The following is a 17160-nucleotide window of genomic DNA, read 5'->3' as shown; positions in this document are numbered from 1 at the left end:
AATTACACTTCCAATTACATGCATTATATCAGGCATAGACTTTTCACTTTTGGCTTTACACCTTCTAATCAATGATTTAAAAAAGGAAATTGTGCCTGTGGAAGCCAGATTTACAACTTTCCTTGCAACTTAAAAAGACGGTAGGAAGAGATTAGGGAACAGTCTGAAGGAATTGCTTCCACAGGAAATCTATAATACCAGTTAGAGCCACAAGATTTCCAGTGTGATTTCCATGTTATTCTCCAGTGCACTGCTCGGAGAGTCCAATGCTGGGTTAACACAGCCTATCTGCCCTTGGACTGAGTGATGTTTTTTAGTTGACCTTTGCCTCTGCATGCTCAGTTCGAAAACTCAGTCCGCCCGTTAGGACTGTTTTGGGAGAGCTCCAGTCTCAGGGCACATCAAGGTGCCTTATGTGGCCTGCATGCAGTGCCTTCAGATGGGATATTTGGGGAAATACCCCTTTCAGAGCACAGCATTTGAAACAATCTTTGGGCTATTTCAGCTTTACTGAGATAACAAGCAGAGGTATATGGACATATGTTTGGGAAACAGTAGCCATCCTCCCACCAAAGCCATGTACTTCTTAGTTTTTAAAAATCTCAGCATGTAATAGGAAGCAGATCTGATACAGTTTTATTTAAGAATGAACCAAGCCTGATGATGGCATATAGTTCTTGGTTTTATACACCATTTGATTTTTATTTACATGTGTGGGAAATGTATTCTTTCTTCCTTTTAATATGACTCAAAACAGTACAGAGGTATGGGTTTACTTCTTGAAGATTGTTTTAGAACTTTTTCAGTTTCTAATGTTACTGTATAAGAAATATGTAAAACTTACTTTTTAAACACAATGTTCATTATAGCATCTAGATCTAGAAGAATATTTTCATTTTTTTTCCTTCTTGCTTTTACAGACTTTGATTAATTTACTAGGATCTAGAGAAAATAATGTACTAGTAGGTTCACTGCTTGCTCTCACAAGCTTGGCAGAAAGGTAAGCTTCAGTTTCTTGGCTATTTTATTCCTTTTATTTATCATGACATCTTCCTCTTAATAATTATGACAAATAAATTTAAAACCAAACAATTTTTTGGTTTTTATTTCTGATATTCTAATGGAGACATGTTTTTCCTCTAGGGACTGTGTCAGGTGCCATGTTGTACTTCCAGACACTAACTTGCCTGAATATGTAAATATTTGCAGACAAATGCACACAATACACCAGTTTGCATGTATATGTATACATATACTACATGGCCAGATTTTTTGTAGAAATGACTGTGAGTGCATTTCACATATGTAGTTAAGTGAATTAATACTTAAATAAATAAATTATGTTGATAGTTGATTGCAACATCAAATGAAAATTTTCAGATATGAAACTGTAGTATATGAACACTTTTCATATGTCAAATATTCTTTCTAATGAACAACATTTTCTGAATCTGCTTTTGGTTCAGATTTATATTTATTATTTTTGTCAATTAAATATTGTAGTAAAATAACTGAGAGGGTAAAGAATGAAATTGAGATGAATAAATATAGTCTTATTTAAAAATTGAATGTCTAGTGTGAATAAAGTATGTTGAGATAGTTTGGTTGTATACAGGTAACCCAAGTTTTACAAACAGCCACTTAGCGACTAGCCAAAGTTATGACACACCCAGAGATGGTATTCAGCAAGTTCTGATCAGTTCTGGAGAATTGGTAGTGCAAATTTTGAGTAGACAGATCCCTCAAAAGCTATTTTCAGGGTTCTGTCAGCTGCATTTATCCCCCCCCCATAGTCACATGACTGCATTTTGGGTGCCTGGCAACTGATTTCCTTTTCTGTGATTGTGATTTTTGCTGATTTTTGGCCTTTCTGGATAGTTTTAGCAAAAAAAATGGCCATAGGAATACATGGATTTGCTTAACTATTGCAGCGTTCATTTAACAATGCGTTCACTTAATAACTATGTTATTTGCTTAATCACCTCTGTAAATAAAGTAATGAAATTGGGTCAGTTACGTGGGTGTCTTGACTTATGATCATGACTAATGATAGAAATTCTGGTGTCCATTAAAGTCTTAAGTCAAGGATTACCTGTAGGGACAATGAAATGAGGACTGATTGCAAAATGAATAAATGATAGAAAAATGAATAGGTCAAAAGAAACAGGAAAAAGTTGTAGTAAAAGTTATAGTTTCTTCCTGAGAGAAGAAAGAGATGAGAATTTTAAAGAATGAAAGATAATATATGAAGTAGTGGGAAAATGTGGTCGAATCACAGATGACTTGAAGAGTAGAAAGTGTGGAAAGATATAGAGATGGTTTGATGTATATGCTATAAAATATTACTAGTGTAGCTATGTTCACTTTGCCTTTTAATCTCTTTGGATTTCTATTTCCGATTTTTGAATCCGATATTTGAAACAAATTATTAAGATGCATGATTGAACACAGGGGAATTTGTTTGCTTGTTTGTTTACTTATTTACTTAATTACATATTTGTATTGGTCTAACTACAATGTTTAAGTAAGATACAGATATCTTCAACTTACGAATCTATTTGGGACTGGAATTTCAATTGTAAGTTGTGACAGTTATAAGTCAAGGCACAATTTAATTGGACACAAATTAATGACTGTTTTTTTATGGCAGCCGTTAAGTAAATCATGAAGCAGTCTGAATTCTGTGGTTGCTAAGCAAATTACATTATTGTAAGCCTCATCCACTCTCCCAAATGCAATTTTTTTTTTTCAGAAGAGCAGCAAAAACACTGAAAACTGATTAAAGCTACTACAAACCAGCATAAAAACATTGCAAATCATGGTCATTTGACCACAACCAGTCGTATATGTGAACTAGTTACCAAGCATTCAAAATATAATCATGTGACTACAGGCACATTATCATTATGACTCAGAGTTGGTAAAAATTGAAAAGTTAAAAAATAAAGTATTTTATTTAATAAAAGAAAAATAATGAAAGACAGAGACAGACTATAACTATTTCATAGCTTCTCAGACTAGCCTCCAGATGAACTAGAATAATGTTCTATCACTAGTGTTAAAGTAAAATTGAAGTGCCAGTCAAGCCAATTTATGGATTAGCTATCTTGTCTTTCAGCTAGGTTGTCATAATGTTACAGCCAGTGATCCATACTTAAAGGCAACAGATGTGTGCATGTGTTTGTATGTATTGTAATATATTTGCTTTTAAAAGGGAGAGCCTATCATTACCAAGCATGCTTTACCAACTCTCTTGTATTTTTTGATTATTGTAGTAGTGTCAGAGACATAATGCAATCTGCTTTCTGAAACATTCAAATTATGGGCTCTACCCATTACCAGGAGTCCCAATTTTAATCATACTAGAGATTCAGTGTGGAGAAGTTGCTCCAGAATTAGATGGCATATCGTTTTCCAAATTTCATTTATGCCAACCCATGAAATAGTGTGAAAATTGCTGAAGTTGGGGTTCAGGGGCTCCAAGATTTCATTTCTCTAAAGGAAAGCAAATAATATATTATTGACTCTGAAACTTCAGAAATCATACACTCAGTAATTTACTTAGGATAATATTCAAATTCAGTTCAGTTTCAAAAATAATCTCCCTAATGTTTTTATTGTAGCCCTGAATGTCGTGAGAAAATAAGTGAGCTGAATGTTGTCGAAAATTTATTGATGATATTACACGAATACGATTTGCTCTCTAAAAGGTAGGATATGTCATTTTCACATGTCAATTTACTTTTGTGTTAATGATTTTCAGATATTTAGCTAATATACATTCAAATTACTCTATCTCTGAAGTTGTTCACTTAAAACTTTTGAAGTATAATATGAGGGAATCCCCAAATCTGACAGTGAGATATAGTATACTTTACTTAGTGGAAGTATTTAGTGGAAGTATTAACCATGAAAGTGATTGAGTTAAACTGATAATGCAAAGATCTGGTTTCAAATATGCCACTAGCCCTAGCAACTTGCTAAGTGATTTGAACTAGTTCCTCTTTTTAACCACCAAAATTTCACAGGATAGTTATGAGAAAAAAATTGAAGGAAGGAATATTAAACGCAGTGGTGTAAGCTGCTAACTGAATGTTAGAATCTCAATGTAGTAAATAAAATATTTTTATTTCTATGGTCCATTCCAGCCCCCTAGATGGCAGATCTTGAATGGCCCTGCATTGTTGGTGCTGCCGAACACCAAGTTGGTTTACAATAAGGCCACCCTCATTCACAACTTGATTGTTGATGAAAAACCAACTTGGTATTCATTGAGACCTGGCTAGGATAAGACAGGCAGATTCCAGTTTCTGAGTATCTAGCTGTATTCCAGGTGTGATACTAGCCAAAACCTCAGGGTAGAAGCAATGGAGTGACAGTGGTCATCCCAGATACTTGGGATGCATTCAGGAGAACTTCCTTTCAGATTGTTGTGTGAGAAACCCTTTTTGTTAAGTTGGATGCTAATGGCATCAGTTGGTACTGCCGTTGTTGTACTAGCCTCCATATTGTGTAGCAACTCCCTGCCTGAGATTCTGGACTGGCTGGTTGGCCGTGCAGTTCCTCAGGTTTATGGTCTTGTATCGACTTCATTTGACTTCTCTGGGCATGGGGTCTGAGATAGCTGAGAAGTTTATAGCTACCATAATAACCACAAGACTATTCCAAGCCACCCAGGACCCAATATTATAGTGGTCATTCACCTTGTGTTGTTTTTATGTCAGAGCAGCAGCAGGATGCTCTGGATTTGGGGAAAATGTTGTTTTCTCTCCTGTTATTTCCTATCATTCTTTGGAGCAACCCTCCTCTACAGAGAGACTGGGCCTATTAGATTGGTCCACCCCAGAGGATAAATCAACTTGATTATCAGACAGAGCTTGGGGTTAATCTAGAACGTCTGCTATATAATCCGGTTAATGTCTTCATAGCTGCTTGGAATGGGAAAGTAGTTCTGGCTTTGAACTAAATTGTATTTAAGCAATTTCTCTGTACTATATTAATTTATTTGATTCTTTTTGTTAGTTTTTATTGTTTTAAATGTGGTTTTTATTCTGTAAGCCGCCTTGAGTCACTATGGGTGAATAGGTGGCAATATTAATCAATCAATCAAACAAACAAACAAAAAACATTTTTTAAAAATTATTTCCCCATTTGTTATAGAATCTGCATATAACTACCCAGAAGTCTTATTTCAGGTGACCCTGTCCCTCCTTTGAAGGCGTAATACTGGAATCCACCTATAGGGTTGCTGTGAGGAATGTCCTGCATATCTCATAGTCTTTCTACTTTGGATTCCAGCCTTTGGGCAGAATCAGTGGAAGTTATAGAAGCTGAATTGTGCAGTTATTTGGGGGAACTTTGATTCTGTTGAAGATTCAAAAGGATTGTTTGGCCTCTTCTGTATTAATTCTGCACCCCTTGTGGTTGGTCAAGGCTACCGGGGAGAGGATGCATGATTGGGTCTGTGTGGTGGTTAATTATTTTTTGAGGGAGGAGGTGATGAGATGCCCCCTTCTCAAGATGCCATCACTAAACCCAACTAATTTGAATAGTTTCATTTAGTCTCCAACTTCTCCTTTTTTATTGAAACTTTTAAAAAGCTTTTACAAATATTTACCTCCCTCCCCCACCCGAGCCCATCTCCCCCCCAACCTCCCCCCCACCCGACTTCCCAGAGCAAATAAAGGATATAAATCTTTAACAATCATATTCTAAAATAAACTAAAAGAAACTTGGCTTTGTCTATCATTTGTGCTTTAACTCCTCTTTTGTTAAGCTAACTATAAACAAATTAAATCATTCCTTGCTTTTTCATTCATAAACTATCTGGAATTTTTTAGTCCCATATTTATTTTGAATATAGTCAATCCATCTTCTCCATTCCAGTTTATATTTCTCATCTGATATCTCTATCAGATATGCTGATATTTTAGCCATCTCTGCTAAGTTTGTTACTTTTAATTGAATAGTAGGCAAATCTTCCTTCTTCCAGTATTGCGCCACCAACAGTCTTGCTGCCATTGTTAGGTTCAAAATCAGATTAGTCTCTGTAACAGTACAATCAGTAGTTATACCTGACAAGAATAACTGAGGGGTAAACTTCATCCTCTTTTTAAAAATATTTTGCATAATCCACCATATTTTTATCTAAAATGCTTTAACCTTTTTGCAAGTCCACCATATATGGTAATATGTAGCATCAATACAATCACATCTCCAGCATTTAGGTTGTAAATTCGGATACATGCAAGCCAATTTTTTAGGATCTAAGTGCCATTTATAAAACATCTTATAAAAGTTCTCTCTCAGGTTTTGGGCTTGTGTGAATTTTACATTTCTTACCCATATCTTTTCCCAAGTGTCCAACATTATTGGTTCTTCAAAATTTTGTGCTCACTATATCATAGTCTTTAACTAATTCTGTTTCAGAATCCATTTCTATTAGAACATTATATAACCTTTTTATGTGCATTTGACTTTGATCCCTGATTTTTTTTAGTAGATTGTCCTCATTTTGCATGATACCAATTTTCTGATCTTTTTTTCCATCTGGCCTGCAATTGTCCATACTGAAACCATGTTTGGATTACCTTCTCCTCTTTTAATACATTCAAGGGTTGTAACTGAAATACCGGTACACCTCTTTCTATAGTAAGAAGCTGTCTATATGTAGTTACATGTTTTTGTGCTATACTTACTTTCTCCAATGCGCCGCTTGGAGTCCAAGTGTGGGTTAACACAGTCTATCTGCCCTTGGACTAAGTAATGATTTTCTTGACCACGCCACCCTTTGCCTCTCCATGTTCAGTTTAAAAACTCACTCCGCCCATAGGGACATAACAAGGGTATGCCTGTTTGCTGGAGAGCTAGCCTCGAGGGTGCTCCTCACGTTCCTGTTCTGTGGGGATGGGCTCTATGGCTTCTATCTGGAGAAGATGGAGGATCTCCTCCCACATGAGCTCCCGTTTTAGCGGATTCTTGGGGGTGGGGCAGCGGATGAACTTCCTTTGAGGGAAGGATAGAAAGTCCAGAACTAGATCCTTCCTGATGGTGGATAGGACCCAGCTGTCTGAGGTGATCTCCTCCCACCTGTCGACGTATAGTTGTAGCCGACTCCCTATGGGAGGAATCCCTTGGCAATCATTTCCCCCTGCGGAACTGGTGGGGGACCAGGATCTATGATGCGACCTGGGCCACCTTCTCCTCTTGGTGTAAAGATAGAGGCATTGTTGATTTCTCTGCCTCAGTCCCTCAGACTTTGGACTTCTTACAGAAGGGACTGGACAAAGGTCTAGCACCTAGCATGCTTAGGCGTCAGGTTGCCGCCTTATCCACCATTCTGGCCAGGCGAAGCCTCCTTTGGAAGGATTTTGCAAAGAGTCGTTGAGACTCTGGAGGCCCCAGTCCTTTCCCACCCTGGGACTCAATAGCTTGGGCATGTCCCATGCTTGGACTCTCCAAGTGGCGTACTGGAGAAAGATCGTTGGCTTACCTGAACGGTCGTTCTCAGGGCGCCGCGAGGAAAGTCCAAACCCACCCAGGGGGTCTTTTTTCGAATGTGACTGTATTATTGACTGTGAACTCTTACCTTACTTTTGTCCTTTCGTTTTTAAACTGAACATGGAGAGGCAAAGGGAGGCGTGGTCAAGAAAATCATTACTCAGTCCAAGGGCAGATAGACTGTGTTAACCCATGCTTGGACTCTCCTCGCGGCGCCCTGAGAACAACCATTCAGGTAAGCCAACGGTCTTTCTCTATTGCATGTCTGGGAATTGCCCAGATAAGTATCTTATCATTTAATTTATATTAATATTTTTTCCAGACACGCAATAAAGCATTCCTCAATATATGACTTTTGAATGTCTTATCCACCTTCTTGTCATATATCAAATAGGTATGCCAGCCGTATATCAAGTCATGGCCCTCGATTCTTCAATAACCTATCCTCTGTTGAATTAATCCAATCACTAATTATTGATAAAACTACTGCTTCATAGTATAGTTTTAAATTTGGCATTTTCAGGCCTCCTCTCTCACGTACGTCTTGCATTATTTTAAGTTTTATTCTCATTTTTTTCCCTGCTCAAACAAATTTGTTAATATCCTTCTGCCATTCAAGCAAATTTGCGTCTTTTTTAAGTATTGGTATCATTTGAAAAAGAAATAGAAACTTAGGCAAGACATTCATTTTTACTGCTGCTATTCTTTCCAACAAAGATAATTGTAATTTTTCCCAATTTTTCATCTCTACCTGTATTTTATACCATAATGGCTCATAATTATACTTACATAGTTTCCCGTTTGAAGTTGAAATATAAACTCCTAGATATTTAACTTTTTTAACTATTTCACATCCTGTTATTTTTTCTAAGGCTTCCCTTTGATTAGTGTTCATATTTTTAACTAACATTGTTTAACTAACATTGTTTTCCCTAGATTTATTTTAAACCCAGATACTTGGCCATATTGATTAATCATATTCATTAAAACCTTGGTAGATTTCCCTTGGTTTGGTTAAAGTTATAACCAAGTCGTCCGCAAATGCACATAATCTATATTCTTGGTGCCTAATCTTGATTCCCTGTAAATCATCTGACCCCTGTATTTTATTCAGCAATAATTCCATGGTTATAATAAACAATAATGGCGATAGGGGGCAACCCTGTCTTGTACCTTTCTCAATTTTAAAAGATTTTGTTAAACTTCCATTGACTATAATTTGTGCTGTTTGTTCCTGATATATTGCGTTGATTGATTGTAGAAAATACTCTCCAATTTGCATCTTTTGCATTGTTTTCATTAAAAATTGCCAATTCACTCGATCAAGTGCTTTCTCGGTGTCTCCTTTTTTATGGGTGGTTATGGAGAGACTTGTAACATGGTATTTTCAAAGGACCCTGGATGAAACAGATTATTTGGATTCTTTCAGTCATGCTTCAGGATATTTATGGGATTGAGACACTATTTGTTGTGCTCCTGGATGATCTTTGATGGGAACAGGATGGGGATAATGCATCTGTCCTTTATTTTCATGACCTCTCAGTGCCTTTCAATATCATCAATCATGATACTTTGTGGACCAGCTTTGGGAGTTGAGGTGGGCAGTATTATGTTGTATGGTTCTTCTTCTTCCTCCAGAATTGCTTTCTATCAGATAAAGGGGCAGAGATCCAACCCATATCCCCTACTTCCTGTGGTGCCAAGAACTTATTCATCTCTTCTGTCTTATTTAATATCTATATGAGGCCACTGGATGAGGTGATCCAACAATTTGGAGTGGATCATCAATATGCAGATGATACCCAGCATTAGCTCTCCAAACTAAGCTGCTTAAGTGATGTACATGTCTCAAAAGGCAACTGGACTTTCTTGGGGCTTTTTTTCTTGAAAAAACACCTTTAGGATAATTGAGAATCTATCCTATCCTAGACATATGCTGTGTCCTATCAGGGACATTTGCTGTAGATATCCTGTCCCAGTGCCTACAGCTGTAGGGGCCTGAATGAGGCACAAGGACCTTTGACTCAATCTAAGCAGGTCTGAATGGCTATTTGGGACTTTTGGTGACAATGTTTTTCCAATTTTAGTTCTGAGTTAGGTGGACCCAGGGCTAAAATTGGATTCTGTTTCAATGTGGAATTCTCTTGGACTCATGGTTTTTGCTAGAAGAGCAGGCGGCAACCATGGCAAGAAAGGCCTATGTTCCCTTTTGGATTTGCATTAGTTGCTTTCATTCTTAGACTGGGAGGCTCTTATAGCTCTCAAGCCCCTCTGACTTCCTGTCTGGAATACTGCTATATCCTTTATATTGGACTGCCCTTGAAATGCTATCAAAGGCTTCTGGTGTTTATTTTTATGTTTCCCCAGCACACATTTGAATGCCTTTACTGTAAATAATTGAATGTTATAAATACATTTGAATATCTTTATCATAAATAAGAACCCTAAAACCATAAGAAGACTAGTCAATCTTAGAAATAATGGGAAATAATTATAATTAGATGAACCCAAAGATTAATCTACCATCAGCTTTAAGGGGATCCTTAGCTATGCCCAGGTCATCCCTTGCTAGGTGCTGCTTTCAGGCTTTCCTTTTTAATGTTAGAGATTCATGACATCAGAAAGATTAATCTCTCTTAGAAATAGAAAGGCAGCCACTCCTGTCACTCTGATACAGTGTCTTCTGGATTATGTGTTCCGTGATAATTACAAGCATGTGCAGGAAATAGGAAGGAAATTACAAAAAACATGTTCTGTGTTTCTGCCTTTTTTGTACATGCATTGTGATACTGCACAGAGGTACAAAACAGGTACCGTTTCATAATGACTTCCTGAGATTGCTATTATCAAATTAACAAGAGCTTCCATTCCTGTGACTGCTTCTGATTAAAAACAGCTTAGAGTTTTTTCAGTTGAGCATTATAACAAGCAGTTATTGAGTTGGTTGTTTGAAGCATAGGTTAATTTAAAGTATTTTTTAGATTGATTTCTTTATAGGTAGTCCTCGATTTACATTTAGCGACCATTCTGAATTATAATGGCACTGAAAAAAGTGATTTATAACTTGTATTCACACTTGATCGCACTCAATCACTGCAGTATCCCCATGATCACAAGAACAAAATTCAGGCGCTTGGTAATTGGCATGTATTTACAATGGTTGTTGCACGTGGGATAATGTGATCGCAACTTTCACAGCCAGCTTCTGAAAAGCAAACTCATGGGTAAAGCTGGATTTGCTTAACAACTATGTGATTCATTTAACACCTGTGGCAAAACAGTTGTAAAATCAGGCACAACTTGCTTAACAACCACTTTGTTTAACAACAGAAATTCTGGTCCCATTATAGAAAAAGACAGAATCTCTTTCTCTCTCCTTCTCTCTCTCTCCTCTCTCTCTCTCTCTCTCTCTCTCTCTCTCTCTCTCTCCCTCTCTCTCCCTCTCTCCTCTCTCTCCTCTCTGTCTCTCTCTCCTCTCTCTGTCTCTGTCTCTGTCTTTCTCACACACACACGTATACCTATCTATATCCATCCATCCATTCGATTATGAGCTATCTGATTCCTTAGCAACTCTGTGTGGTTTACAATTTTTTTTAAAAAGTATATATGTAAAAAAATGTAGGCAAACTGGAAAAACAAGATACATAGTTGTAAAACGAAATGTAGCTAAAGGGGAGTTCATAATGATCCTTCACAAGGCCTCTGAAAAAGTTTTACTAATTGCTAGTGGTTTCTGGATGCAATTCAAGGTGCTGGTTATTATTGTTAAATTCTTCATGATACAGAAGAGGGTTGTCAAACTCCTGGCCCATGGGCCAGATACGTCACATGACGCTTCTGTGATGATGTGAATTTGACACCCTTAATATAGAGCCTGGCTATTTGAGAGACCACTTATCTCTAGCTTTTTCTTCCCATCTGATACAAACAAGTAGGATAGGGATTCTCTTAGTTTCATCTATTAAATAGTATCATCTTATGGAACACAGAAACTAGTTTACCATGTTGCAATAACTGCTCTCTTCAACAATATCCTCCCAAGATATGTGTGACTTCCACTCTTAGGATGCTAAATAAAAATGCACCACTTTCTATGTTACATTGAAAAAGAAGGCCAAATTTGGGTATTTATATAATTTAGTAAGCATGCTAAATATAACTATTGAATTAAAGATGTTTACTCTTTTTTTGCAGATTGACAGCAGAATTACTCCGTCTCCTTTGTGTGGAATCACAAGTCAAAGAACAAATCAAGTTGTATGAGGGTGTGCCTATTCTGCTTAGTCTTCTCCATTCTGATCATCTAAAACTACTCTGGAGTGTAGTTTGGATTCTTGTACAGATTTGCGAAGATCCTGATACCAGTGTTGAAATTCGAATTTGGGGTGGAATCAAACAGCTCCTTCATATTTTACAAGGGTAGAGTTCTGAATTTATCTATAATAACAGCAGATAGAATGTGTATACTCATATACAAACTTCCAAACTACGTTTTTCTCTGCATTGAGCTTGATTTCATGTGAAAATCAATTCCTATTAACAATTTTTTGTCTTTGAATGATATTGTTTTATAGAAAGATTTTCTGAGACTTGTGTTTAAAAATGCAGGTATAACTTTCATGAAATATCGATATAACATTCCTTTAGGAAGAAGAGATTAATGTATCAGAACTCCTTAAATAAATCTGTACAGAATGTTCATTACTTATACAAACCAACAGGAGGCAGTATCTGACCAATTTAATTCTATATTGGGACTTGCCATACATATGTAACTAAATCTTATTCTATAGGATTCAACTCCTCTATTCTTAAGAATTGTTGTTTTTAACTCAGGATGTCTGTTTCGAGAGGCTTACAGTCCCATGGATTCCATGGTTAGTCTTGCTTTGGAGAGGGATTTTTAGGATAATTTCCATGGTAGATTAAGCTACTTGCCTCATGTGCTGCTCCTGCCCGTTTCTGAAATTAACTTTAAAAATTCCAGTCCAGATTGTGGTGGGTTGGCAAGACATCCACATTGGTGCTCAGCCCATACGACAGCCACTCCAGGCTCTGATTGGTCATTCTTCTTTTTTTTGCCTTTCCAATTCATGCAGGGATGACAAACTTTGTTAGCTGCCCTCTCTGGCCTTAACACACCCTATAAGCTTTCATAGCTGACTAGGGACTTGAACCATGGGCTTGCCAGTATTAATTCAATACCTTAACCCATCACACTGACTCATAATATGCAAGAATGCATAAAACATATGCATTCTTGATTCTAATTGCTGATTGCTGATTGCCGAGGTGATTGCTGATTGCCAAGGTGGTGCAGTGGTTAAATGCAGCACTCAGGCCACTTCAGCTGACAGCAGTTCTGCAGTTCGGCTGTTCAAATCTCACCGGCTCAGGGTTGACTCAGCCTTCCATCCTTCCGAGGTGGGTAAAATGAGGACCCGGATTGTTGTTGGGGGCAATATGCTGACCCTGTAAACCGCTTAGAGAGGGCTGAAAGCCCTATGAAGCGGTATATAAGTCTAACTGCTATTGCTATTGCTATTGCTATATGCAAACTGTTTCTTGTACTTTTCTAGGGAACGAAGTCTGTTTTTGGATCGTTCTTCCATTGGGAGTTTATCTAGTGCAAACATAGCTGGAAGAATCCATCAGCTTCATTTATCAGAAGAGTTAAGCTCTCATGAAATACAAGAAAATACATTTTCTCTTCAAGCAGGTACAGTAATACTATGATGATTTATATCAATGAAGTTATTTGTGCCTGAACAATGCATTAAATGGTAATCAAAAACTGATGGATCAATTAAATAGTAAGTTCAGTAGGTTCTTTTATAAATATACATATGCTGACTGTCCTATAGAACAAGCCACAGACATTTTATTTTCTTTCTTTTTTCAATCAAATTTTCATTTTTTTATATTCTTTATACATATCAATGCGTGAATGGTGTGGTAACTGGATAACATACATTTCAGTACACATAAACAGTGTTATTATTCCTAAATATTACATTTAATTTTCATTGTTCCATATTATTTATACATGTCTTTTATTATCACCCTTTTTTTCTGAACCATCTTTCTGTCCTTTTGTATACCTTAACATCTTAATATATAATTATTATTTCCCTCCACTATTTCTATCCCTATTTTAACTATTTTTCCCCTTTCATATCACTATAATATTCAAAGATGTGTTTTCCATCTGTTTTGTTTTTCATATTTCCATAGTTAAATCAAAGTTCCATCCTTCATTCTTCCATTTTTCAATATCCCCTTATACAATTTTAGTATCAATCACTATCATTTATACGTTTAGGGTATTTCTATTCATGTTCTTTCCAGTTCTTCAATCCATATAATTCTACTATTAATAGAAAAGGTTTAGATTAATATATATTTTTATATATTTCCCTAATCACCCATTAAGTTCTAACCTTCCACTGTTATTCATATTTTATACATATTTAGTAATACAGTCATTGAAAGTCTATTTTCCCATTCTTCATATTTATTTATAGTACAATATTATCCTGATATCTATCACACTACTAAAATAGTAATCCAACCTGTATAATTCTAGTATTAATACATGTTATTGAAATATATTCATAAAAATATTCTTTTACTCTATTTTTCCTTATCCTTCATCTCTTACCCACTTCAGAACCTTATTTTCTTTTTAATTTTCCTCCCATATTTGTCCTTTGGGTCTCTTATTCCCTCTATTTGCCTATGCAATCTAATTTTTCCTCCCAACTCTACCCTTTCCCTTTGTCTAATTCCAGAACTATCCATTCCACCTCCTATCTTTTCCCCCCAGTTCTCTTCCTGTTTTTCCCACTTCCTTTTTTAATTTTTTATATTATTTCCCTCCTTTTTTAGTTCCTTAATCACTCTTCCTTTTGGCAATATCTCGTTATCTTCTTCTTGCTCATTTCTCTTCACTTCCCCTCTATTTCTTCTGCTAGATCTATTCTTTCTTCCTTGTCCTAATCATTGTCCGTTATTCTTTGCATTAAATTTCCTAATTTTTGGTCTATATGATCAAATACTTTCTCAATGCTTTGAAAAAGCTCCGTTCTGTTTAAGTTCTCCTTACTTCCATCTTATGTTGCGTCTGTGTTTAATCAATCTCTTTTTCAGTCCACTGTCCAGAGTTCATTAATTCAAAAAGCCAAAATTCCAAGTCACAATTTTAAATGTCTCATTAATATTCAGTCCAAATAGTTTGAATTCACCAGGAGTTATCCATGCCTCTTCAAATTACCTTATATGTTCAATAATAATCAATGATGTTCAGGGGCTCTTGAAGTCCTTAGTTAATAATCAGATCTCTAGTGGTCTTAGAATAGGTCTGTATTTAACAGATATTTCCAGGTTTTTTTTTGAATAGTGATTTCCAAGTTTGCATATTTTCCTTTTCGTCAGCAGATGGTGCTCTTGCTTATGTCTGCTCCAACCTCTCTGCAATAGTGTTAAGAGTTCCGATTTCAATTATTTTTTCAATTATTCAAATTATTCTTAAATTATAAATCCAATAATTGAGCAGTGTTTGTAAAGAGAAACTTGGGACTTTAATTCCAGTATTTTAAAATGTTCTCAATATCACATCTTTTAGCTTTGAGGAACCAAGTTTCTATTTATTATTTAAAAAGCAGATTTTTTTCCTTCTTCAATTCTCTGATATTTTTCCTGTGTGCTCATTCACAACTTCAACAAATAGTTTTAAAGATGCTTTCCCCTTGGATTTTTGGGGTCAACTTCTAATAAAAAGTATTTTCTCACTCAGCTCACACTCCATTCATTTTTTCCTCTCCAGCACAGTCCTGGGTATTCAGGCTGGCTTAATGGCAGCCATTTTGGCTGCTGCTGCTTCTTGCCTTCAGATGAGGGGGATAATTTCCCAGTCAGGGAGGAGTGATGCTTCTCTCCTCGACCTGCCAGATGGTCCCATCTTACTTCATCGCCCCTTTAGTGGGGCTCCCCAACAGGAAGAGGTTGAAGTTGACTGCAGAACTTGCAGATCAGGCTTTCAAGGAGGCCAGAAGTACAACTGAAAGTCCACAGACATTTTCTTTTCCTCAATCTGTAGTTTCTCCAGATTACATAAAGTGTTAAATGTGAACGGATTAATGTATTAATTTAAAATGTTATTTTAAAACTCAAAAAACATACAATTGACAAATACCTTAATATATAGGAGCAGTATAAGATAATTTTTGGTGATTTATTTTAGCCTGTTGTGCTGCAATTACTGAATTGGTCCTTAATGACACCAATGCCCATCAAGTAGTACAGGTGAGAAGTCTTTAAATACCTTTTGAGATTAAACTTTTTGTTTATATTTATACAATGCATGTTTCTTGGAATAGAAATAGTATTGGTTAAAAATATGCTGCTGTCCACTCATGTAAGGACTGGAGGGCCTATATTTACCACTTTATCATTTTATAATTAAGTACTGTGTGTAATTTGAATTACTGAAGGCATGCTCTTGATATCTGCCTCAGCATGGCTGCCTCATAGGTAACTGTTATATAGAGAACAAGAATATATTTTAAAGAGTAAGTGGGTCAGCTAAAGCCTGTTTAACTTGCAGGTCATGCTGCAAAATGAAAAGTATCTGTCTTTGCTGATAATTTTGCAATAGACAATAAATTCCTCTTGTGAATCTGACAGATTATTAAGAATTCTTCTTTATTACTAAATGTTTGATTGTTCTCTGAAATATTATTCCTCCATATATACTTTTTAGGAAAATGGGATATATACAATAGCAAAGCTGCTTTTACCTAATAAGCAAAGGAATATAGCAAAGGCTAATTTATTACAGGTAATCCTTTTTATTTATGAATTTTCATTGCAAATAGTTACAGTTTTGAAACACAAAGAATATGGTTTATTATGATTTTTATTGCCTTTATTGCCTCCTTCCTTCCCTCCCTCTCTCCCTATACTTCTAAGGCAGTTTGATAAATTTAATGTAATTAATTTAAAGTTAATAAGAATATATAAGACAGAAAAGCCAACAAATTGCTAATAGTTTCATAAACCATTCTGAACTACTAAATACTAAAACTGATATTCTTTTAGTATTACAATGTTTTATTCTAGTAATGTAAAAATTGCTCAGGCTTTTAGCTTGTTACTGGCATTGAATCTTTAGACGAGAGAAATCAAATGTGGCTTTCAATTTCGATACATTTTTCTCATTCTAGTGTTATGCATTCAGAGCTCTGAGATTTCTTTTCAGTATGGAAAGGAATCGACATCTTTTTAAAAGGTATGCTGAAGACAAGCTATATTCCCAGATTATTTTCCTTTGAATAAATGTGTGTATATAAGGTACTATGCCTTACATTTATTGTATGTGGGAATGTGTGCATGTCAAACTTTACCTGTCAAACTTTGCTTAAAACACTGATTTCCAATAAAAAACATGTTCCCAAAGTCTTTATAGTCTATAAAGGGAATAAAATTGCGCAATATATTCACATTTTAATAACAGAATACTTTTGAAGGCACTGGAACTCCATGACATCTCTGTGCTATAATAAGTGGACCAGATGTAATTTCTGAACTATTCCTGATCAAACTACATATCTGTGATTATACTGTTATTGACTGGGGATGACATGTCACAACAAATGACTG

General features: G+C 35.9%; 1 protein-coding gene across 2 annotated transcripts in view; it reads left to right on the top strand.

Moving 5' to 3' along the window:
• Positions 1 to 17160, top strand: part of NEK10 (NIMA related kinase 10) — a 163793-nt gene that overhangs the window by 27107 nt on the left and 119526 nt on the right. For both annotated transcript variants that reach the window (XM_087712881.1, XM_087712882.1), the window contains exons 11-17: positions 921 to 1000; positions 3624 to 3710; positions 11695 to 11919; positions 13080 to 13219; positions 15743 to 15804; positions 16262 to 16339; positions 16725 to 16789. In XM_087712881.1, coding sequence (XP_087569007.1) covers positions 921 to 1000; positions 3624 to 3710; positions 11695 to 11919; positions 13080 to 13219; positions 15743 to 15804; positions 16262 to 16339; positions 16725 to 16789 — 737 coding nt within the window. The remainder of the gene's footprint in view (positions 1 to 920; positions 1001 to 3623; positions 3711 to 11694; positions 11920 to 13079; positions 13220 to 15742; positions 15805 to 16261; positions 16340 to 16724; positions 16790 to 17160) is intronic.

The sequence above is a fragment of the Thamnophis sirtalis genome, unplaced genomic scaffold (genome assembly GCF_051295495.1).
Source record: "Thamnophis sirtalis isolate CommonGarterSnake01/CBP01778 unplaced genomic scaffold, rThaSir2_p1.2 scaffold_4, whole genome shotgun sequence".
NCBI lineage: Eukaryota > Metazoa > Chordata > Lepidosauria > Squamata > Natricidae > Thamnophis > Thamnophis sirtalis.
This window is presented reverse-complemented; position numbering and strand designations above follow the sequence as displayed.